Source organism: Sparus aurata, chromosome 7 (genome assembly GCF_900880675.1).
Source record: "Sparus aurata chromosome 7, fSpaAur1.1, whole genome shotgun sequence".
Taxonomy (NCBI): Eukaryota; Metazoa; Chordata; class Actinopteri; order Spariformes; family Sparidae; genus Sparus; species Sparus aurata.
The window spans coordinates 11153859-11178070 of record NC_044193.1 but is presented as its reverse complement, the minus strand read 5'-3'; the positions used below and the strand labels follow the sequence as shown (position 1 = coordinate 11178070).

The 24212-nt window shown below is 43.5% G+C and overlaps 1 protein-coding gene across 1 annotated transcript in view; it reads left to right on the top strand.

Annotated features, from left to right (window-relative positions):
• Window positions 1-24212, top strand: part of fgd (faciogenital dysplasia) — a 61447-nt gene that overhangs the window by 22736 nt on the left and 14499 nt on the right. Inside the window, exons 2-5 of the mRNA XM_030423240.1 lie at window positions 14462-14632; window positions 17092-17293; window positions 18084-18696; window positions 22355-22444. Coding sequence (XP_030279100.1) covers window positions 14462-14632; window positions 17092-17293; window positions 18084-18696; window positions 22355-22444 — 1076 coding nt within the window. The remainder of the gene's footprint in view (window positions 1-14461; window positions 14633-17091; window positions 17294-18083; window positions 18697-22354; window positions 22445-24212) is intronic.

The window sequence follows — 24212 nt, the reverse complement described above, 5'->3', positions numbered from 1 at the left end:
AAAGCTTCACTGATGTTCCACGACAGCAAAAATGTGAAGACCTGAAAACAGCAGAGGAATGAAACAAGTGATCACGTGTGCATGTTAATATGTTATAATGTTTACTTGCATCAGGTCAGCTGCTGCTTCATGAGATACATTAATTGTTCATCAGTGTGTCGCATCACCCCAATTATGTTTAAAAATTGCTCTCGCCCGCGGCTGTTTCCATACATCCCTGGTGATGCTGACCGACAGAAGCAGCAGCAATAACAGCAGTCCTGTAATCGAACCCCACTTGATAATACCTTGCCTCACCCTCGGGAGCCCACCCTTGCGAGACAAGCTGTTGCGGGGGACACAGGTGATGGATGACAGGTGGGCAGAGCTGCCCGCTGCAGGCGGTTCTGCAGCCCATTCTATAGAGATTCAACAATGGCTCTGATTTAGCCACCGGTCATGTGAAAGACGATACGAAAGCCAGTTATGAACGAAGGAGATGCTCAAAAAGGTATAAGTGACATGACAAATACAGCATGTGCCGGCGTTGTAACCGTGCTGGAATTTCCAACTTCCATGAATATATCAATATTCGACGCCATGTTTGATACCCAAGGGGAAAATGTAGCGCAACAATGACGGCAGAACGTTTTTTATTTGTATTTAAGGGTTAATACAACGAGGCTTTAACGTGACAACGAGATCCGACTATTATTTTCTAAGTTGTTAGACGAGAACTGCAGAAAGACTACTGTAAACATTAAACATCACACTTTATCCCCTTTTAGATCAGGCTTCTAAAAATAGTGTGTTTGTCAATTCGCTGTTGGAGAGAAGTGGTAGTAAGAAAGCGGAGCTGGAATCAGTGTGTCAACAATGCTGAAAATGAGTTTCGACACTGTTTCAACCATTTAGAATTGACAAGTGATTCAACACAAACTGACAACACTAATAAGTACAAAGTTTGAGTTGAGAAGCTAATTTGTTTTTCTGTGGCCTTTATTTTGTCATTTCCTTTCAACCCAGAGGTACCTTATTTTGAAAGGATCATGTTCGTGTGTGACAGCTGGGTAAAGGAAAATGGTATTGATGTTATCAAAATATAAAGTGTATAATTCTCAGTGCTGTGAATTAAGTTTAGCTTAACCCGATCAGCTTGATTAACGTTCATTTGTTTATTTGCGAGGGTTTCTTTTCATCAGCCATCTAACCAGCTAAAATTGACTATAATCTAACAGAGTTATGCTTCATCTGAGTTGTCAATTATTTCCTTGACTTTTTCCACAAGAAAACTGTGTGAGATCATCATTCAAGTCTTACCTTTAGTCTGTTTATATGTTTAACTAATAAAGAAAGTGTAGCAAGGAGCAAAGACAAGAGTATTCATTATGAGACTAGATGAGAGAGATGACAGTGATTGAATATACTCAGCGGTTCATTCCGGTTATATTGATCCGAACAGCGCAACACGTGTTGAGGAAAAAAAACAAAACAACTGAGTTCTGAGAAGGCAAAAGATCAATCAACAGGTTTAACCTCATTGACTCTTGAGTTAACTAAGCTGTAAAACTGTATATCGTGTTTTACTGTGAGCGAAACCCGAGAATGGGGTCAGAAGTAATAGGACAGCTACCTTTACTTTGAAAAACAAAGACAGGAAATCTGTACCCTTGAATCCAGAGCTGAGATGATTAGTCAGTTACCACATTTTGCAGAAAAAAACACCAAACATTTCCCTGTTCCAGTTTCTCAAAGTTAAGGATTAGCTGATGTTCTTTGACTTCTGTGTTGGCAAAAGGAAAATCTTTTGGTTTTTGGCGATTTTGGAGAAAGCCAGCTCGATCTTTTTCTGACATCAGTTCATGGATTCATCGAGAGGATTTGTTGGTTGCGTCTCTAATTGGATCCATAAAAGGATCCTTTGAGGTCCTGTGTGTGTGCATGACTTGCATGTTATGAAGCACATAATGGATTGTGATGATGATTCCCAAAGGAGAAAATCTTTTATCTCTAAATGGATGTTGGCTCAGCTGGATTACAGCACAATCATTTTTGTTCAATGGTTTTGATCTCTTCTCTTTCGCACAGACTCTGTGCCTCTGAAGACTGAAGCAGCAGCAGGTTAGCATCTCTATTTCTGGTTCTGAGCTACGAGATGCTATATTTGACTGTAAGTGTGTATGACGCCGGCGCTGGCTGTCTCCTGTGTGGGTACACTAACGTGGCTCAGAGCGATGCCGTGTGGTGCTGTTCGGGGAAATACTGGAGCCATTAGGGAGGAAATAGGAGCCTTTATTAGTCTGTCTAGTGTACACCTGGCTTCTATAACAGGCCTCTCCTTGTACACTGATTTGTGTGTGTGTGTGTGTGTGTGTGTGTCTGTGTGTGTTCATGGTCCTCAGTATGTCTTGGCTTGTTCCTCTCTTGTCTTAGCTAATTCTACTCTCCGCAAACCTCGGTTTTGAAACGGCTGAATGATTTCCATTCAATTTTGGGCTTATTTTAGGCTTCCCCACTAATTCGGGATTCTCAGCTTTCAAGGCCTGACTGACTCATCGGACGAAACTGCAGCCTAGGAACCAAGTGTCAAACATGTCGTGCACGAGTTTAGACAGACTTGACAGGAGCTGCTCGCCTCAGATGCTCCTCCGCTGGATGGAGAGCTCCCAACGCTGACGCTGCCGTTCGGGAGCCAAGTGACATTTTGAGAGTGATTCTGACGTCAAGGAAGACGCGTCGGTGTTGAGTGCACACTGACCTTTTTGTCTGTGTGTGTTGGTAAGAGTCCAGTGTGTATCAGCACAGAGAGGCAGTGTGGCAGGGGAGGTCCTCACCCTCAGCCCTTCAACCTACATCTGCTCACCCACCCTTTCTGGACTGGACCAACCAGACCGGACTGAACCGGAGTGGAATGAGCAACATATTGACCTCTGCTGGGCAGGGCTGTCCCGCTCGGGGACGGTTTGACTGTCAGCAGCCTCGTAGACACTCCCCTCCGCACGCTGACATCCATCCTGCCGGGAACAGATGCAGGGTGGTGCCTCACCTAGCGCGACCACGGAGAGAACGGAGGCTCAGTCGGGGGGCCACACGACTGACTGAGGGATAGTCTGGATGAAAGTTGTTAAAAAGTTAATGCATGTGGTGGAAAGGTGTGGAAGGAAGTAGTACTGAAAGAGCCATCACGCAGTAAGCTGGTTTCACTAGAAAATTGGATTCATGATTATGGTTGGGCGACGTCCACAGTGAGGGGGGTCAGAGCGAGTGTTTCCCACTGCCTCAGAAGGTTGAAAAATAGTTAGCTGGCTAGTGAGGAAGCTAGGCTAAGAAAACTAAAATAACAGCACTAAAGGAAGAAGTGTTTGAACAGCAGACGAATGTATCCGCCTAACTGAGCTGGTCTGTTAAGAGAATCATAAAAAAGACACGGAGGTGTAACAGCGGTGCATTGAGCAGCAACAAACTTCCTCTCATTGTCTCTGAAGACCAAAAATTGATCAGCGTATCAATATATTGACCGATACGGACAGCTATTTTTTGCGATGATCCCTACAATCTGGCAACCAGACAGCTAAGATATGTAACAGAGCAGGATATTTAACAGTTAAACATCAAACTTTATTGTCCAAAACGACATCAGTGCACGGAAACGGTAAGCTTCACCGGGTATTCAATCTTTAGGATTTACCCCAAGCAAATTATTCTGCATTATAATCTCCATCTCCACAAAATAATGAACGGTAATCAACTGAAATATCCACAGATTATTCGATAATGACAATAATCATCAGTCGCAGCCCTCGACACATACATACACCCGTAAGAAAAACATACACATCACCGCAGGGATCGTGTCCGCCCTCTAATTTTCCTCTCAGAGCAAAAAAAAACACCCCCTTTTTTTTTTCTTTTCCAACACACGCACACATGTGTCCGCTGGAAAAGCTGGATGCAGTGGACATGCTCTACATACACCACTTCCTCCTGTTTTTGTGTTGGCAGAGAGGCTGGCGTTTCCAGAGGTGTAATTGCGCGGCTGCGAGAGGTGTGATGTAGCTGCCTGTGAAATGTTCTCTCGCTACGGGCTGCTTTTTTATTTGGGAAAGAAAGGAGCGATTTTGGTAGCTGTTTTTGTGCAGTCGCAGTGGAACGCGCTGCAGCCCGCTGTAAACCGCTGGCAGATCGCAGTGTAATGCTACCGTGTTGATATGAGCTGAGTGTCTTCTGTGGTCTGTACTGCGGATGGGTTTTGTATACAGTTGAGCAACAGGGGCCCGGCAGCATGACAATGTATGCGTGCGTCGGCGCTGTGGAGGTTGGTGTGTGGTTGGCTGCCAATGAGTCATCAATCAGTCAGCAATTAATCAATCATGCAGTCAACCAGAGGGCTGGTTTTTAACTGGTCCTGTCTGCTGTAATGATTGGTTTGATCCCACGAATCAATATATGGTAAAGTAATCAATGCATTCACACGTCAGAGGCCCTTACTCAGTGTGAGGAGTGATCAAGCTTTGATCCAGGAGATTAAACTGCATACTCCTCATTACAATGCGGCCTCCTTTCGGACAGGGAATGATTGAAATTTGTTTTGAAAATGCTATTTCAGGCTTCGGGTGCCTGATGACTCACGGAGCAGACCTGTGCTTGTGAAGACCTCCCCCACCCCCAGTGGGAATGGAAAAGAGCTGGAGTAGATCTCTCTAGATTTTCCAGCACCAGCAGTTAGAAAAATCCTCCCCATGGCTAGTGAAGGTGTGTTAGTGTGTATCCGAATGGACTGAGAAGGAGACGATGGACTCCCAAGCTCAGCTTCGCCCCCCGATTGTTGTGCAGAACGGCCAGTCGGGTTTCTCCCGATTGTTGTGCAGAAAGGCCAGTCGGGTTTCTGACATTACGCAGTGAAAGCCGCCATTGAGAGCCGCTACAGCGGGCTTCAGTAGTTTCTGGGACAGTTGGGCAGTCATCTCCACTGGCAGGTTTGTAAACCCCCTTGTTCTCATGTGTGTGCATTTGTGTGTGTGTGTGTGTGTGTATGTGTTGCCCTAATTGCCAATCTTTGGCTGCTTCCTCTACAGTAATGCTCTGGGCTACTGTGCTGCACTGCAGACCGACAAACAGAGGCTCACTTCTCAGCTCAGTGCCACATAAAAAAAGGCCTCTTGAAGCGGTTGTGGTTGTGGGGGCTGAAGGGCTCTGAATTAGAGAGCACAGTGTGTGCGCAGCCATGCTCGCAGGTCACATGTCCGATGATGAATATGAAATTTTAATCAGTCCTTTGTCACGTCATCTTTGTGCTGCTTACTGTAAATTCTGAGTGTGCTTCCGTGACTTCATTGTGCGTTTGACAGCTGACTTAAACGGCCTTGAGTCACATTGTATGAAAGGTCTCAGGTCAGCGACTGTGACCGCTTACCTCCACCCGAGGTTTTCTTCTGTCGAGGGCTGAGGGGATGTGCAAAACAAATCACACTGACATTGTGAATGATTAGACAGAAATTGCAATATAAGTCATGATTTTTAGTTTTTAAAAACCTTATAAATGATAATTATGTGCTGGGATCTATACTATACAAGCGTGAACCCACACTACTGCAGAATATGGTTTGTAGGTGCCTCTGCAGCACCACAGTGACACATTTTGTGTATATATATGGTATTTTCTCTGGATGCACAATACATTTTTGAACTGATATTGAGAAATGTATATTATTGTGTATAGTGTATTGTAATAACTGTACTGTAAGAGTTTTTCTTAATGGTGTTTTTGCACACAAATCGACAAAAGTATGAAAGTAACAGTGTCATGTGGAGAACATTAAAACAGAGTACAGTGAAAGACATGAAGCCAAGACAAAAAAGAAATCTACATACAGAGCATATAAACTAAATGAGACACAGAACAGCTCGGTCATATTTTACAGTTAGCATAATAACGTGCATAAATAAATCAAAACAATAAAAAGGTAGTTGTGAGGATCATCTGCTCCGCATAGCAGAAAAACAGATCTTTTTTAAATTTCTTGCAAGAGCCCTTGAATGTATATCAGATTTTCTCATGAAGTCAGTTACTGAAAATTTATTTTTGGTTATGGTGAAAACCGTACCGTAAATAGTTTTTTATTGAATTAACAAGCGCGGCATTAATACACTCTGACACAAAAGGAGGCGGTGTGCACTTCTAAAGTTGCTACACAAATGAAATCACAGAAAAGAAGGAGGAGGAGGAGACGGAAGAGGAAGAAGAAGCGCTGTTGTCGTGCTCATGACGTCAAACTGCTGCACCTGGCTGGTGTTTTGTCTATTTTTACAGTTTCAGAGGAAGACAATACGATTTGTTATTTGCATTGTATTTGCTACGATGTGTCTGAGAAGATGTGTCTGAGTTTTAAGATCTTATTAGAGCTATAGCTATATTAAATCAGCCATTTTCGCTTCCAGTATCCAAGCTTTTCTTAGTTATCTTATTATCAGCTGGGAGAATCAGGCTATCTCCCTCGGCTGGAAAAATAAACCCCATCTTGTGCTTCCCCGGTACATTAATGTGTTTTGTTGAAGTATTACATCTCTAGCTGAGTGCCGGGCCGTGTTTCTCCAACCATCTATTTTCAAGTCCACTTTTTCTCAGAGCCATGTGTCTGCTGACAGCACATGTAGCTCTTTATAGCTCACCATGACCTACCTACTATATTAGCAATATGGATCAGCGTGGTTGCCATGGCGATAGCCTCCTTGTTGGTTTAACTAGGAGAACATGTGAAGGAGAGTTCTTTGTGGAGCGACTTGATTTCATTTTGGGACCTCCGCATGCACCGAGCCGCTCTGATATTAACTCGTCAGTCTTTGTTTGTGTTTAGCTTTCTCCACTTGTTGACAGTTGCAGGGTATCATTTCGAGAATTGAAACCAGATGGGCCCGTTTGGTCCGCGCTGTATTTTCAGCCTCGGCCGCTGTATGTTTGCTAACTTGACTCATAAATATTCCCGTGTCTGTCATGCTTCTGACTTTCTAGCAAAAACCACTCGGCTGTGCTTTCTCTCTTACTTGTTTTGTGCATCCACGACGAGATGATGAGATACTCCGCGACTTTCTTCCGCCCTTTTTCCAGCCACCTGCTGCCTTCTCATCCTCACTCCGGCCTCTCGGTCTCTCCTCGGTCTTCCATCCACCCGCAAATCTCATGGTTCTAATCTGTGGGAGCTTCTGAAATCCTCCCACGTAGTTTGGGAGACATGTCAGTGTGTGTGCTGTGTTCACTGACCTGATTTAGGGTGAGAGGAGAGACCTAACAAGATGGCATACCTCCCCCTCTTCTGCCGCCAGCTCCTGGGAAACTATGATAGCACTGAAACTTCCGGCGACACTAATTTTTAAACAAAACAAATATTTTTTCTCTCCTGTAGTGGAAGTGGAAGTAGAGGGGTTTGACAAATAACAGAGCATAATGACAAATAGATGAATATAGATTTGTAATCTGGGGCCAGATGCTGCTGTCGGTGATTGGAGCGCTGTTGATCCTCGTGTGTGTTTGTGTGTGTGTGTGTGTGTGTGTGTTGATAAACCCTGTGGTGAAGCGGGCGCTAGAGCCTCGTTACCCTATGAGGGGAAATCTGCTGATTGTCAGAGATTGAGGATCTGCTCAACTGGAGATCCTGGAGCAGCTGTTATTGTACTGACACCATTATTTCCTCTCTCTCAGCTCCGCTTCCGCTCTCACTTTGTGAATTTGGATTGATCCTCTTAAAGCGTTGCTCCACACAGACTCAAACGCGCAAACAGGGCTGGAGGCATGAAAGGCGTCGTCAAGGGTTTGAGGATTGGTCTCCTGCTGAGCATGTTCGCTGCAGCCGGCTTGAATTCTTGACAGTTACAGTATAGATTTTAGTAGTGGTGCCTGAAGGAGGGTGCGCAACAGAACCACTTATTGTGGAACTGACAGCCTGTCTGGTGCTGTCAGAGTTGCCTGAAGTATACTGGAGCCCACAATATCAAGGGAAGTTGATTCAAGGACCGACACTGAACACAGAACCACTCCAAAATAGAACGCACCTCCTGTTTTTTCGTTATCATTCTGTTGAGGTACCTAGCGCTCTGTGTTAAGGCTTAACGGTGGAGTTTAAACACGGCAGAGCACACTGCACAGTTATTGTGGCTGAAAGGGTTCACTGGAATGATATTATCAGGATGTCTGCAGAAAAAATGTGTGTATTGTGTGTTTTGTCTCTGTTCTGGCAAATGAATGACACTCAGAATAAAAACTGAGGGAGGTGAAGAGAGAGTCTGAAACCATAACGGTACAAAAGATCACCAAAAGTGCACAGAGTTAGAAAGGTGTGAATGATTTGTGTGAATCTAATATTTACAAGATATTATATGTATATTATAAGCAGTCAGTATTTCAGTATTTCATATTTATAAACATCATGATTGCCGTCAATATGGGTATATTGTGACAGCCCTACTGCTGTTGGACCTCTGATTGGTCAGTCGGAACAACCAGAGCTGTCAATATTTACGTTTTTTTTGGTTTTTTTTATTAGTGCCAATTTCTCATTTCACTGTGTTGAGGTCCGTCACCTCTGTGCACTCACCTCCAACAAGTACACTCAAGTACTGACGTCTTTCTGTGACTCTCTGGTCAGCAGATCGAGGTCAGAGCACTCATTAGTGTCTCCTGTTGCACAGGGAGGGAAGAGACAGGGTGTGGCGAGATGATAGGACGAGTGGTAGATGACATGGTTTTAAAACTAATTGTGGCGTTTCGACCTCTCTGTCATCTGCACCACCTCTGCTTTCTCTAAGCTGTTTGTTTTTAGCTTTCTCTGCTCTTCGTTCTTTTTTTTCTCCGCTCTGTTTACCGTATCTGTTAGAAAACCAGTTCAAGCCACCATACCTCCTGTTCATACAGGCCATCGAAAGATCAGATAACAATGTAAAGCGATGGGGGACAAAAATCCGCAGTCATCGCTCTGTGAGCAGAGCAAAACAAGTTTTCTGTGGTTATATGGGCACCTGAGTGTCTCCTTTAAAGCTTTCATTTGAGCTCTGTAGCTCAAAGAGCATTATAAATCAGAGAGCCATTACATGAGATGCTGTTTCTATTTGAGTCTCTCAGTGTAACAGACTGGAGAAACCAGATCAATATGGCTCTGAGTGGAGTGGCAGAGAAACAGAAGGAGAGGAGCAGAGCAGGTGTAATGCAGGCATGCAGAGAGGCTGACGATGATATGGGAATAATGAGGTGCCATTCTTTAGAGAGGGTGTCACCGGGATTCAGGTCGGTCTTGTGGGGAAACGGGGGGTTGGTTGAAGTGATGGGAGCCGGGGCTGTCAGCTCAGCCTCACCAGAGGTTGGTTTGCGGGCAGAGGGACCCTGATTGACTGGCTCTCTGACTTGGGAGACCCCGCTGAATGTGAGTGATCAGTCTACCAGACAGCGCTGAGGCGGGAGGACTGTACTCAAGGGATGATGGGTAATAAATGACTCTGAAGGGGTCGCCTCAGGGCTGACGGTGACTGACAGCTGGCTCGGTTTGTGCAATTCTTGGCGGATGTGTGTCTCTTGGGTGTTCAAGGAAAAGTGAAGTTCGTCCTGAAATGAGGCGTTCACCAATATTTAAATGAAAATAACAACTTCAGGGATCAGCTACTGACATGGAAGTTAATCAAAATTCTATATATATATTTTTTTTTTGTTAATTAGAATATAAATTGCCTAGTTTGTTTCAGCACTGTTGTAGCATTTTTCCTTAAAATGAATAGGTTATTTTGAAATTGCAAAATGCTACATAGATCTAATCATTGAGGAAGAAGGCTCCTTTACCTTGGATACTTTAAAGAAGCTCATAATCTATTTTAAATATAGCTGGGCGTCGAGCATTTATACAGATTTGGTCCTGACAGAATTGTGTCTGTAACATTTAGCATATCAGAAGCTGTCAAGGACTGAAAGCTAGCATTGATTTGTGTGCTGTTTACTTGCGCTTTTGTCATAAAGTTCTTGATTTACGACTTAACTGTCAAGCTGCTGCTTGTTGTTTTATCATTTTAGAACCTTTCTTTCATCAAGTGAGCAACAGTGAGAATCTCAGAGTCTCAATATGTACAACTTTTATTTCAAAATGTAAAAAAAAAAAAAATTAGAATGTGAGGAAATAAGAGTTTTGGCATCATATCAAAGAGGGTTACTTTATTATAGTTTGCAGTATGAAATCGAGAGGTGGCCGGTATTGACATGTTTCACCTCTTCAAAACGATCGTGTTTTGGGGGAAATCATTGCAGGTCAACAATGTGTGATTTCACAAAGCCATACGCTAAGATGGTTAAAGAAATAAATACATAAATATCCCCCAAAAAATCCTCAGTGGTCTTTACAGTATATACAGTATACATGATGGCATTTCCTTAAAAGTCAAGTCCGGGGAGAGGCTCTCGATGACAAACTCTCACACATTGGTGTTATGTTGTGACATAAGAGGGACATTCCTCAGCTCTTTCTCCTGTGAGACATCACGGTGTCCTAGCTTTGGCAGGGCCCCTTCATGCTCTTTTTCACCCTGACACAGAGAGAGAGGGAAAGCCAGACTGTCCCTGTCAAATACCTGAAAGTATGCAAATGTTTCAGTGTGTGACGCGCACAGGAGCCCTTCGCTATGTTTTAGAACTCTGCTGTAATGCGGTCTTTCAGGTTACCAAATCGTTTCACCGGCATCTCCATGTGCTGTTGGTTCTGTTTCTCCTCCTAGCAACCGAAGAGTTTGTTATATCACAGCCATGTTTGAACAGGTGAGACAGACGGGCGCTTTGTTACCTGGCTCTCCTTGATTAAAGTGACGTACGGTGACTAACAGCAGCTGAAATTGTTTCTGCAGGGGAAGGTTTCATGGTAACCCGCAAGCAGACAGGGTGTGGTGATGATAATGTCTCTGGATGTGTAATTCTTGTGTAATTGTCTTATTCATCCGTCCCTCAGCTGAGCCGATGAAATTAATGAGCTCAGATCAGCGCCTCTCCTGTGTGCTTTCACTAAAGCCCTCCTTAAAGTTACACAGTTACAATTTTAATCTCATCTCTCGGATCCCCTCGGAGTCCAAATCAATTAGGTGGCTGACGCGTAGCTTCAAGCATGGTTTTGGTGTTGGGTAAACAGTGCGGTCCAGTCAGCTATACATGTTTCGGCTCAGCTGTGAGAGAATGCTGGAATTACTCTTGGGCTCCACAGTGACTTGCCTGCACTTCACGTCTTCGGCCCCAGGAGGAGGTGCCTGGATCAGGTTTGGCAGGTGAAAGGACAGGTGCAGCTCCTCAAATACACCTGGGAACGGATAGGTGAATGTGTGTGTCCGGGCATAAAGAAGGACTGAGCTTTGAAGGACTTTTCAGGGTGTGTGCATGTGTTTGTATACAACAAAGAGCCGTCTCGGTTGCACATGCGGACTTTGGCAGACTGGGAGGGCAGGATATGTTTTGGTTTTGACTTGGCTGTGCGGGGGTTTTCCGTTCAGTCGCTCTTTGGACTTTGGATATGTGAAACTGAGCGGTTGGAGGCGAGGTAATCTTTCTTTAACCAGCTCCTATGTGACAGCATTTTCTGCTTAAAGCTTCGATGAGGAAAGTCTTAGAGATCATTGTCAAGTAAGTTTGAAATGTACTTGTTCATTGGGTTTCACTCCGTGTTTCTTGGGAACTGGTGAAGGAAGATGTGTCGTGCAGTCTTATCCTTGGAGATTTTAATTAAGGACGAAACTGTGAGTGTCAGCTCCTCCGTCCGAGTTTCCATAGGTACCGGCCCCTATGCCTCCATCTTCTGCCTCTGTTTGCTTTTCCCAGGAGTGACCCGAGCCAGCCCGGGTCGCAGAGTTCTTCACTAGGCGGTCGTTCGGCTAAAGGACATGCTTGCTCACTTGATCATAGGTCAAGCTTTTTTCCTCTGACTCAGCCTTACGAGTCATCTCTGATTTAGAGACGGTGCGAGCAGGAAGAGACTCGCAGTGTTTCTGTTGCCAGGGACCGAATACAAAACCTACCTACTGTAGCTCTGTGACACAATTTCACATTCAAGCCTCATCTTTTCCCCCTGCCTGCTCTTATTCCACCGCGGTGCAGAGATGGTGGGAAAGCCTACAGTGTGCCACATGGGGCAGACAGCGTAACAGGACTCATTACAGGCTGACTTCTCCTCCTTCCTACTGCCTGCAGCATGGCTGAAAATCACCAAATTAGACGTGCCAGGGCTCTGGACGCGGGGGGCTCGCTGCAATTTCGGGCTGTAATCCAGTTGAGAAAGAGTTGGTGGTGACTAGATCGAATCCATAAGCCCCGAAGGAACAGAGATGCGTGGCTGCATGGTTTGCACAGTTCTAGTCCTTAGATCTACTGAGGGGACATTACTTTGGTGTAATGGACAGACGCGTCAGATAACAGCTCAAACTGTCACACATTCAGAAAGTTTTGTTATTGTTGCAAAAGCTGACTTCTACATGTTATAACCTCTATCCAGCATTTTCTCTCTCAGTCTGGATGTGTGCTACGTTATGCCGGTTGGATTGTGTGTACAGGACGTAACATTTTTAGGTTTTTATTTCCATGCCCTAAAGAAAAATGTAGGTTTTGTATTCACAATGACAGACAGAAAAGAAATAATGAAATACAACAGTGTGGCTTGAAATCAAATTGAAAGCGCTAGTGGTTTAACTGTTGCCTGTTTGTTTTATCACCTACTGTAGATGCATTCTAGCGCATAATTAGCACCCCACTTCTGTTTTTCAACCATTTTTCACATTACTTCCTCAGACAGGAGATTTTCAGAGCTCTTTTCGTCGCAGCTATAATGACGCCAAGGCACGCTCAGAAAAGCCTGGTGTCAAAAAAACTGCATTAAGCATTGAATTCAAAGAAGAGACCAACACTTACAATGCGTTGATCCTGCTGACAACAATTGTCTGTGTAGCTAAAGCTTTATATACATTTCCTATATACAGTACCTCCATTGTTGTCCAGAAGCTATTCAGAGACGTCAATGAACCGCACTGTTGCACTGTTTACTTACATGAACTATCACACTGCTGTCCTGCACATCCACACTGCAGCTTAAAAGTAGTCCCCCCAGTTTGAGTAACGCCTTATAAAGCTTCAGTGCTTTTAGCATTTCAGGACTATATTTAGTAGGGATGTGTATTGCTATTGACCTGTTATCGGTGTTGGCCAATAAAGGCTTTGGAATTCAAAATAAATATCTTGGTATTGGTCCGAAAATGAACATTTCTTGCTGATAAGAGGATGTTTTAATTCAGCCAAAGCAACCTTAATGCACTCTAATTCTTTGGCATTTGTGTAATAATGATTATAATAGATAATAGATAATATGTAGATAATAATATGTGATTTCCTCTACCGAAGAGACAGCGAATAATATCCTGAGTCCATAATATTTTCGCTTTTTAAATCATGAACTAAATATTTGGGACATTTAATTTATATTCTTTTTCTTTAATGAAAAACTTCAATGTAAAAACAGTGTGAAAGTGGTGCTCTTAGTGATTATTATCATTCAAAACTGCGCATTTCCTCTGCTTTAAGGAGCTCAGCTTAGCTTAGCTCAACTACCTGGCCTGCAACTTGACCGTATTGGTTCACGCTCTCATGACGTTCCATTCTATATTATTTTATGTGTTGTATTATAAATTTGACTTACATTTGCTAGTGGCCAGAAACATGACCTCAAAAGAGAGGTGATGATCGTGTGGCGATCTGTAAATAAGCATCTGTTTGCCATATCATCTCAGAGGGTGGTGTGTCTGTTTTGTTCCTGGTTCCTGCTGGTACTAAGTCACCAAAACATTTCATTTGTCGCAGGTTTAAGATTTTCCTCTTCAGTCGGAACAAACAAGCTCTGTGCCTGGGCTTGGTTTTGTTCTTTTTGTGGGATTTGTTGACAACATCCTGAAACTTCAAACCAAATGTGTGTATTTTTAGGGATAAATCAGCCAAAATAAATTCCACCAAACACAGCTGAGTTTAGACTGATCGCATCTTAATCGGGCGTTTCAAAAGGACACAATCGGAGCCAGGGAAACTTCATCATCCAGAGGACAGTGTGGACAGCTCGCACACAACTACATTATTGAGCTACTTTCTCTCGCTCACACATAGTCTATTTAGAAGATTAGATGTAGCCAGTCGGACACAGTCCCATCACCGAGCGTGAGAGAAACCAATACGCAGCCTGTGCAGCTCTGTGTCTGCCGCCTCGGGCCTGGCGTTACGATCGATGCCGCAGAGGTTTTTCTTCTCCACTCTGGTCCCTGTGCTCTCTGTCAGAGGGCGACATTGAAACACACACTGAGCTCAAGGTCGTTCACCTACGCTGCACAGCGCCGCATCTCTGTAGCAGGATTACTCCCGGTCGTAGATGTGTATTTAGATGAATCTTGTTATTTTGATCGATACCCTGATCTTTTTCCCATTTTCCTCTCTTCTCTCCAGACCTCCCTGCTTCCTCCCTGCAGTACCAGTGTGGACCGGTGGACTACCTGTGCTCTCCACGGCCGGTGAAGAAAGGTCCGACCCCCAGACCATGTCACGACAGGCCCGCCATCAAACCCCGGCCCCAGCCATCCACCTCACCCAGACCGCCAACCGCACAGAAACCTCAAGGTAACGTACGGCGACACAGTTCGGCCCCCGTCAAGGTCGGTTTTGACACCAGAGCTGTCTTTATAATTGAAAGGAGCAGCGAGATCAGACCCCGGCTATTGAGCTGTCATTCATTCTGCTCTGACAAACACCCCTCTATAACACGGTTCCTGTCGGCCGCCCGGCCTCACTGTGTCACTCACGGCTCAGTAGGTCACCCCTGAAAGAGCTGCCAGTTAAAAGCGGGCCAGCGATTCCCAAGTGTTTATACGTGGGCGTCATCTAAGGAATGCTAAAAACGAACAACATGTGTTATGTTTAGGGAACTGCTGAGAAACATTAGAGGACGTTACACCACAGACTCGGCCTCAATCTTTAAGTGGCTCACAGCTATTCAGAATTAAAGTGGAGGATTATAGAAAAGTATTCTATTTACCATATATGGTGAGGATTGTTAGTCATTACTTGATTATGGTCGCAGAATATTTTGTTTTAGTTGCTTGTTGGTTTGTTTGACCAACAGTCGAAAACCAGCGAACAGCAAATCCTACAAATTGGAAGGAGGCCTGTCATGAAAATTCAGTTATTGACTCATCTTACATATCTTTCCCGATCATAAATATTGACTCTCATCGACTTATCGACGTATGCACACGACTGCGATCATTTTTGACAACCTCAATATTGCCTGTGTGTTTAAATGTTTGTTTTTATCATATTTATATTTTATGTTATTTAGGATAATATTTGTTTCACAATCCAGTTCTACTGTCTGAATATTGATTTAATGTTCATTGCTTGTTGAGAGGATGTTCTTGCTTTATTGTGCTATTATATCATCATTACATTCACGAAATAAATTGGTTGAACAGTACGCAGTAATATTGTTTATCACAATAACATCACAACATGAGGTCTGACAAAAGGTAGTTACAGTGATGGGGCTGGTTGGAGGAGCTGTGCTGCAGCACTTCTGGTGTTCTTACAATCTTAGCCGCTCGCTCAGGATGGGATCAGATCAGGCTCTTGTGTTAAAATGTTAAAAGTATTCTCTCGTGTAGAAAATATCTTTATGAAACTGAACACCCGGAAATGCTAATAATTACTTACTCAAGGATAAGGAAACTAATTTAAATGTATTTCCCCTACTGGGCAGAAAACGCTAAGCACATTTCTACTAATGGTTTAGTGTATTTTGATACAGTGTTTCCCATCTGACAGGATGAACTTCCTCTCCACGTCATTTTTTTTTTTAATTCCATGTGTAGCTCATCCTGAGAGAGTAGTAACTCAGAGTTCCCCCAGTCAGAATGCAGGTGTTGTCATGCAAGTTCCCTCAAAAGGTTCCTGGAAAAAGTTCCTGTGGTTAGAAAAATGTTGAAGCATGAATCTGCCTGATAGTGTGACAACAAACAACCTCGTGACATGTTTTCATGTACCTTTGTCTGGGTTTGATCATACCAAATGTATCGCGATAATAGTGCGTACTGTAAAGACTAAGTGGGTCGAGGAAAGTATGAGAACAATTAGAACTGTTCAGCCTTAAAAACCATGAAAAGACAATACGATATATTTCTGTAAAGTCAACTATAAAAGTCTGATTCTAACCCTGATTGAACCCAGATGCTAGAATGCATATTACAAAATTGAATTTGGTTTACAGAACAAATGTGACTAAACAACACCCTGCAGGGAATCTCATATTTTAGCCTCTGGTTTAAACAGTCTTTTTTCAAATTACAGATGAATATTCAGAAAGTAAAACATCTCTCCTTTCATTCACTCATCTCAGTAGAAACGGGAGCGGTCCTGTCATTAGCACGTCGTTTTATCATCACATCTTTGTCGAGGAAAGTCTCCTCGGCCTCTCTTTTTGTGTCTGTGACGCACGCAGAGACACAGAGGAAGTGCTCAAATTAACATTACGTGTAACATATCGGCACATTTCCTGGTTTCATTTACGTTTTCCGAAAAAAATACAACAGATGCAGATGCGCAGACTTAAGTATGAAATGGTGTGCCTATACTGCGCAGGCATGTGGGAGCGTGATGCGCGTCTTAAAAGATGGCATTGTCACTCATCAGACTGTCTCTGTCTGCGCTTCTGTCTTTTTTTTTTTTTTATCTGACTGTGACCGTGGTGACACACACACACACACACACACACACACACGCATCTCAGCATCCTGTTCTGAAATAAGGAAGTTGGTGGATAGCCGAGGCTCAGTGCTGATCTCGCTCTGCACCACTACTGTATGTTACTATCTGATGTTTTCTTCCATTTTGGAGTTTTATCTTAAGTTTTTTTAAATAATTTTTTTTTATATACAAGGACACAAGCCGGCCTCACACATGACTTGGCCATGGAGGTTTTCTCGCTGGGATTTATACGTTACCTGATTGTTTTTGTTAACGTCAGCAGCCTCATGCTTCTCTCTCGCTCTGCTGTTTTTGCCTCGTCTGGATTCCTGCATCTGTAGTGCCCCCTAAACCTGCACACCTGCTCGCCCTTGGGCAAGACAAGAAACCTAAGAGGATCCCCCCGGCGCCCTGCAGGCCTCTGCCGGCTCCCCCTCCTCCGCCCAAGCCAAAGCCCGGTCCAAGCCCTCCTATTTCGGGTGCACCGCCGCAGAAAGAGGCCCAGAAAGTGGGGCTTCTCATCGAGAGGTTTGAGAACTCAAGGTAAGAACGTCAGAAGGAAAATTTCAAATCTTGCTAGTCTTGTCTGTCGTATTTATATTTTGCTCTGAAAGTTTCATGAAAGGTTCACCCAATAATGAACACTCAGTATTTATCTCCACCCATTGCTGATGGAAAGTCGCATGAGGATTCGTAGTAAATTAAAACTCTTTAGGAGCTTCGGCAGCATTCTCTGAAACTACTGAAGTAGATGGGGACATAAAAAGAACCCAAAACAAATGACAACGGGGGAAAAAAAAACATAAAATGGCTCCATACAACTCTACAAACAGAATCCAGGTTTCTGGAAAACTCACTCTTTAAACAATTATTTACTTCTTTTTAAGGCAGAAATCTTCACTGTAGCTGCTACGCTTAATGTGCTGGCACAAAACCCATCGGAGGTTGGTGTCTTTTCTAATCAATTTGGAATGTTTAGGGCTTTGAGAGACTTTGATTACATCAGACGAGCTGTATGGAGCCATTTCATAGGTTATTTTTGTTCGTTTTTTGAACATTTTTAAACAAGTCCTCCATCTTCACCCAACTTTCCATTGCTATGAGAGTGACTAGATAATGACTGAATGTTCATTTTTGGGTGAACTTATCCTTTAAATTAACTACTCATGTGGTGAATCGTATCGCTTTATGATAAAAATCTTATCAAACCTAAAAAATCTTCTCATTAGTGTCCCTGTAAGAGATAAAGTGTCCTGATTCTTCATTTGGATTTCACTGATGATGCTCACTCTTCACCGAAGCAGATGTGACGGTGTTTCTTTTATCTTCCCAGGGTCCCCATCCTGGGGGTGCTCCCACGGTCCCAGCTGCACCTGTGTCTGAGAATGGACACTGCGTCTGACATCACCTCCTCCTGCGGCCAGGAGACCACGGTGAAGGTCGCAGGTGACTCCTCCCCTGACAAACTTGCACTTGTCACCTCCGAACGGACCGACGAGGCCTCTGAACTTTCCCGTCTGGCCTCCGTGCACATCGATGGCTCGGAAGACGCCCCGCTGGACGACTGCGTGGAGGTAGACATCTCGCATGGTATTGGTTGCCTTGACGGCGTGGAGCGGGAGGAAAGCTCCTCCCAAGAGCTCCTGGACAATCCGGATTCCTCGGAGCAGAATGGAAAGATCCCCAACCGCGACAGCGGCATCGACAGCCCGTCCTGCACTGCAGAGGGGGAGGTGTTCCCTAATGAGGACGCCATCGATGAGGAGGACCATTATGACAGTGTGACTGAAACAGAGAGTGTGTCCTGCTGCGTTACTCTAGGCAACAAGCGGGACTCAACTCAGGATGAGGACAGTGACTTGGATGAGGGGAGCAGTGGAGAGATACACTCTCTGACGGACACACAGACTGGGTTCTTGACAGACGCAAACTCAGAGGCGCACAAAGTGAGTACTGTTTCAGCTTCACCGAGTCATGTCCACAAACCTGAATGACCCCAGCATAAACTGAGGTGGTCGTTGATGTCTCTCCTTCACTTTTAAAATTAATAATTCATGTTACATCATACTTTTCAGTAATCAAACTCCTCTGAGAGTATAAAAGCTTCACCTCAGACAGTCAGACTGACTTTCATGTAGTGGAAAAAGTAGCTTGTGTCTATTATTATCTCCGGCTGAGTGAACGATTTCAAAGAGTACTTCTGCATGAAACGCTAGACACTGTTACAGCCTCAGTTCGCCGGTCACAAGCGACTGACTCGAATCTAAAAGCAGCTCTGCCGATACATAAAAGGACAAAAAGCTGCCAAAAAGCTGTAACAGGAGCTTGGGATGGCTGCTGGGTGAAAGAGTCCAGAGACAGACATGTCAGTGCAGCCGAGCTAAAGTTTCACTTTTTTGTTGTCCTTCACTTTGACTATTGATTGTAAACAACACTGATACCTCTGACAGTGCGCATTGTGTTGCTGTTGGCCTATTTGTGCCGTTGTTGTTTCCTGTATTGGAGACTCGCAGCATCTGGGTAAAGTCTTAAAGAGACGTTTCATCCCCAAATCAAAAATACATCTTTTACCGCTTACCTGTAGTGCTATTTGTCTATCTAGAGTTTCTGAGTTTTTGGAACTATTTTTTTTCGCCTGAGCTGCACCCGCCAACCATATCACCTTGCAGAAGGAAGCGTGCATCTGCTTGTTGATGTGAGGGCTTGTGCTCTTGATTGGGTTGCATCCTCTGCTGAGCTGTAACGTTGACTAATTTAGTTAGCTTAATTAGCTAGGGGACAGACACAGCCATAAATGGTTAAATAGCACTATATTTTTGATTTTTTGGGTGAAGTAAAAACAAAAGAAGTATGTACATTTAAGGCAAGTTTAAGAGCGATGCTAGCTGTTCCTTGACGCTGTGTCAAGGGCAGGCACAGTGGTCCTTTAAGCTAAATTGAGCGAGCATCAGCATGCTAGCAAGCAAACTTAAGCAGGGACATTTACCGTGACAGTCCTGTGAATGCCAACATATGCCAGTTGCTGCTGAACACAAAGTAAGGGTTTTTGATGGTAACGGTATCACAGCCCAGGAGGAAATGTGTGCTTGTGATGGCGCAGGATGTAAACATTAATGGCGCCCTCATCGGCTGAGCTGTAAACTTTGTTAGCTTAGTTTGCTAGAGAACTGATGCCGCCACAGCTCGATCACTCACACAAAAACAATACAGATGGATAAATAGCACTATGGGTAAGAGGAAAAATATGTATTTTTGATTTTGGGATGAAAGAAAGAAAGAAATTGTGTAGATACACCAACAAGACTAACAAACCAGAGCCGTGCTAGCTGCTCTGTCAGCCTGCACTGAGGAAGAGTGGTGCTTTGAGCTAAATTGAGCTAGCATCAGAATGCTAACATGCAAAGTTTAGCTGGCATGTTTACCATGTATTGAACAGATTTCACATGTTTGACTGGAGATTCGGTCGGTGGGTGTAGTTTGTAGTAGAAAAAACAAATAGTTCCTACATGAAACTGCTCACAACAAGGTCTGTGGGGTAGGAAGAAAAAACATGTACTTCTGATTTCGAGTGGAGCTGTCCCTTTGGCGCACAGCATAAATAGGGAAATTCTTGAGGTGATGACTCAAAGATGGAGCCATGTCAGATGATCGCTATGAGGATTTTGAGACAAACACTGAAAAATGTTAGACAGCAGAAAAGTTGTTGGTGTTAGCACTTTCAGCACAGGTTTTAACACTTTAAACACGCCCGAACCTCACACAAATGACACATATGTATATGAACTGCCTCCGCTGCTCGCCGACACCCACAGTGGGTGGGGAGGTATCGCCGCTTTCCAGTGCTTCCTGATCCCAACGCGGCTGTGCAGAGGAAGGGTGTGTTGTGTTTCTGTGTGTGTGTGTCTGCATGAATGTTTGTGACACTGCAGCTGACATGTTGATGGCTGCATGATGACAACCTTGTTACAGAGGATGTGGGTTTTTAGTGATGTGCGTTGCAAGAAGATAATAGGCTAAACTTTTTTTTTCTGTGTGTTGCACTTTACACACAGTTGTCTGCGTGGTGATGGCTGGTAATAATAGACAAAGTCACATTGCTGCTGTATGTTCATGTATGTGTGTGAAAGAGTGCAAGTGTGATTCTATTAGTGTTGGAGAAAGCGCTTGCGAAACCTGCATTTTTGCAACAGCCTGAATGTTTATCATGACCCAGATGTGTGTTCTGTGTCACCGGGATTAACTTTTTATTGACGACATCATTTTCGAATGTTTAGTCATACGTTGTTTTGTGTCATCTCAGCTCTAAAACATCATAACGAGAGGAAGAAGCAGACCTTTATTTTCACCACATGATCTTATTATAGTTCATATCGGTTTCATAGCTCACCACCGCTGAACCAAACTAAACTAACAATGAATTAATCTTATTAACAAGTATTGTCCCATGGACTACGTCTGACATGTTTGTGTCATCAGCTACCTTGTCGGGGTCAGTGGCATTAAAGGGGCAATATGTAATTGTGGAGAAGAAATTCAGACTCTGGGCTTCAGGATTTACAATATCAATGATGTAATAATACAAACTCAAAAATGTTCATATTTGCAACAACTGAATAAACGACTGTTCTCAGAGCAAAACAAGCTCCCAGAACACTGTTAGAAGCTAGGAAGGTGGCAGGGTCCGCCAAATGTAAACAAAGTGAAACAGTGTGAAACTGTGTTTGTCCTTTAAGGTCAGTCAGTCTATTCAGTTTAATCAGTTGTGAAAAAGAAGAGCTTGTTCTTTCTCCTCTGATTAAAATGTCTTCCCTAAAATCTTTATAGTCCACCTTATAAATATAGGCTACATTGACATGTTGACGTGCTTTCAAGTTTATTTAAGTAAAAATGGTGTAAAAATATATAAACATAGTGTAACAATACATTCTAAGTGATATTAAGTGATAACTAAACCACCAGCTGTCTGTGTTAGGACTATTTTATGCTGTTACGTGACAAAGGTTTAAACGCAACACATAGGCTATTTGTCACTTTCCAGGCGACAAGCATTCAAGTGGGACAGAATCTCACACAGGCACAGTGCTTTTCAAGTGGGAATCAGTCACTCCTCTCTCAGACTCGGACAGAAAAATGTGCCCTCTGCTGTAGTTACTAAAGGCTTATTCTAAGGTAGTGAAAACACAACTTGGTTTCAGTTTATTATACACCAATGAAAGCAGAATTGGAAGTATTACATTATATTTCTGGCAGAACAAAAACCCAGTAAAAACCTATGTATCCTTGTTTCACATTGATGAATCAAGACAATCATTGAATATGTGTTAAAACAACCCAAGTGATTTCATTTTTAAAAGACTTTCCTGCAAGTTGTGGTATAAAGGTCATAAAGGAAAGTGTTTTGGTTGACTGCGTTGTTGAAAAAGAACATAACTTTCTGACTTTTTGTCAATTTGTGGATGCTAAAAAAAAAAGGGGGACAAATATACTGAAGAATTTGAGGGTTTCCTTCGTAGTATGTTGAGTACCTGCTCGCATGTTTATACTTTCTTTGTTTAAATGAGGCCCCAGACGTAATCCTCTGTGTCTTGTCTTTTCCCCCCTCAGTGCTCGGAGGCTCAGAAGCTCCTGAACATCGCCAAAGAGCTTCTCCACACTGAAGAGGCCTACGTCAAAAGACTCAACCTCCTCGACCAGGTAACGTCGCGCTCTCTGTGTGCTTGCCGTCTTGAGTGTGTGAGAGTGTGTTTCGGATGCCTGTGGTCCGAATTTCAGTCTCCTAAATGTGCCAGTGGTCTTAGTGATTGAGATCAGAGCTGAGCTGGATTAAAATCCACCACTGGTCAACAACCCTTCCTCTGTTGACTGGATTACTCAGAGTGGTGTAAGCAGGATCATGTGAGAAACCGCTCCTGTGCGTGCATGTCTGTCTATCTGTTTTATATTTATACATGTGCAGCCTGAATTTGGCTACGTCACCGCAAACATTAGCGTGTAAATGCAGTTTGTGTGTCTTTTAATGAAGCACGTATTGTTGTGTGTGGGTGTGTGTTTGTGTGCGTGTGTTGCAGTGTCATAGCCCTCACAGCGACTTGTATGTAAATCCTGTGGATTAAAGACGTGTTTCCTGACTCTTAGCCGGGTTTATAATTGGAAAGCTCTTTAAAATAACAGTCTGGGCTCGATGATGCGGCCCGGCTTTGGCTGACTGAGCTGATGTCTGTCTGCAGTCACGTTCTCAAATGTTTCTAAAATTGTAAGATTCAACTTCACCCGAATATCGAAAATAGTACTTTAAATGACATGCAAACACCATGGTTAAGTTTGAGGAAGCACGTCTGTCTAGTTTACTTTGTATTAATCCCTCCTGAAGGACATGGGATCAAAATGTGGTGGCAGCCATTCAAAGGATTTTTTCTGATCTTTGGAGCCTCCAGGTTATGAAGCGCTGAACTGTTCGCAAGTTACAAGTTGACGTATGCGATTTCTTTGTTTTGCTCTGATCAACAGTCCGAACCCAAATGATATTCAGCTCACTATCGTTGAAAACAAATTAAAAAAGAGCAGCGAGTACACACATTTTGAGCTGCTGGAGCAAATTCCTTGCTCATCAATGTTGTCACCTGTCTTCATCACTTGAGTATCTTATTTCTTTTTTTTAAAGATTTTTTGTGGCATAGACACCTTTATTAGCAGTAGACAGAGAGAGGGGGAGGTGACATGCAGCAAAGGACCTCCGGCCGGAATCGAACCGGGGTCGGCTGCATTTTATGGCATGCGCTCTAACCACTCCACCACCTGCGCGCCGAGTATCCTATTTCTATATTCTTCTGTCTCAAAACTCATTGCATCCTGCAGTATTTTGCTCTGTCAACTGGTTATTGTATTTGTCTTTGGCCTCTATTTGTGTTCACTCATGTTCGTGTGATGAGAACCGACTCCCGGTGGTTCAGTCCTCTTCCTCTTTGATGAGTTCATGTGGTGGAGGAGATGCACGCTGCCCTATCACAGCGCAGCTATGGTTTATTTTGCCACTGAGGGCAGAGAGTCCTCACAGTCGACTTCCTGTTTTCGTCTCACTACTTTCACACACACACGACCGTGGTTTCCATGGAAACAGTAGTGGCAGTCTCGTGTCGTCGGGGCCGGTAGGGAAGCAAAAGGTGATGGAAGTGATAGGTGAAGCGTTGCATCATTTTCAGTTCTGATGCATCGCTGTGTTTGGTTTCATAGCTGAACCTAAACCTGAACCTGAAACTACATTTTATCATCCTGCTGACATTAACTTGTAACACTGCTGAAAAGATTGGACGATTAATCTATTTGTCAATGGACAGAAAATAAATAAATACATTTGATAGAAATGTAATAATTTAAATTGTTTATCCAGTGATTTTGGATTGAACTTAAGAAGCGTCGGAGAAGAGAAAAACTTGACAACAGAGGCTGAGATATTCTTGCCTTT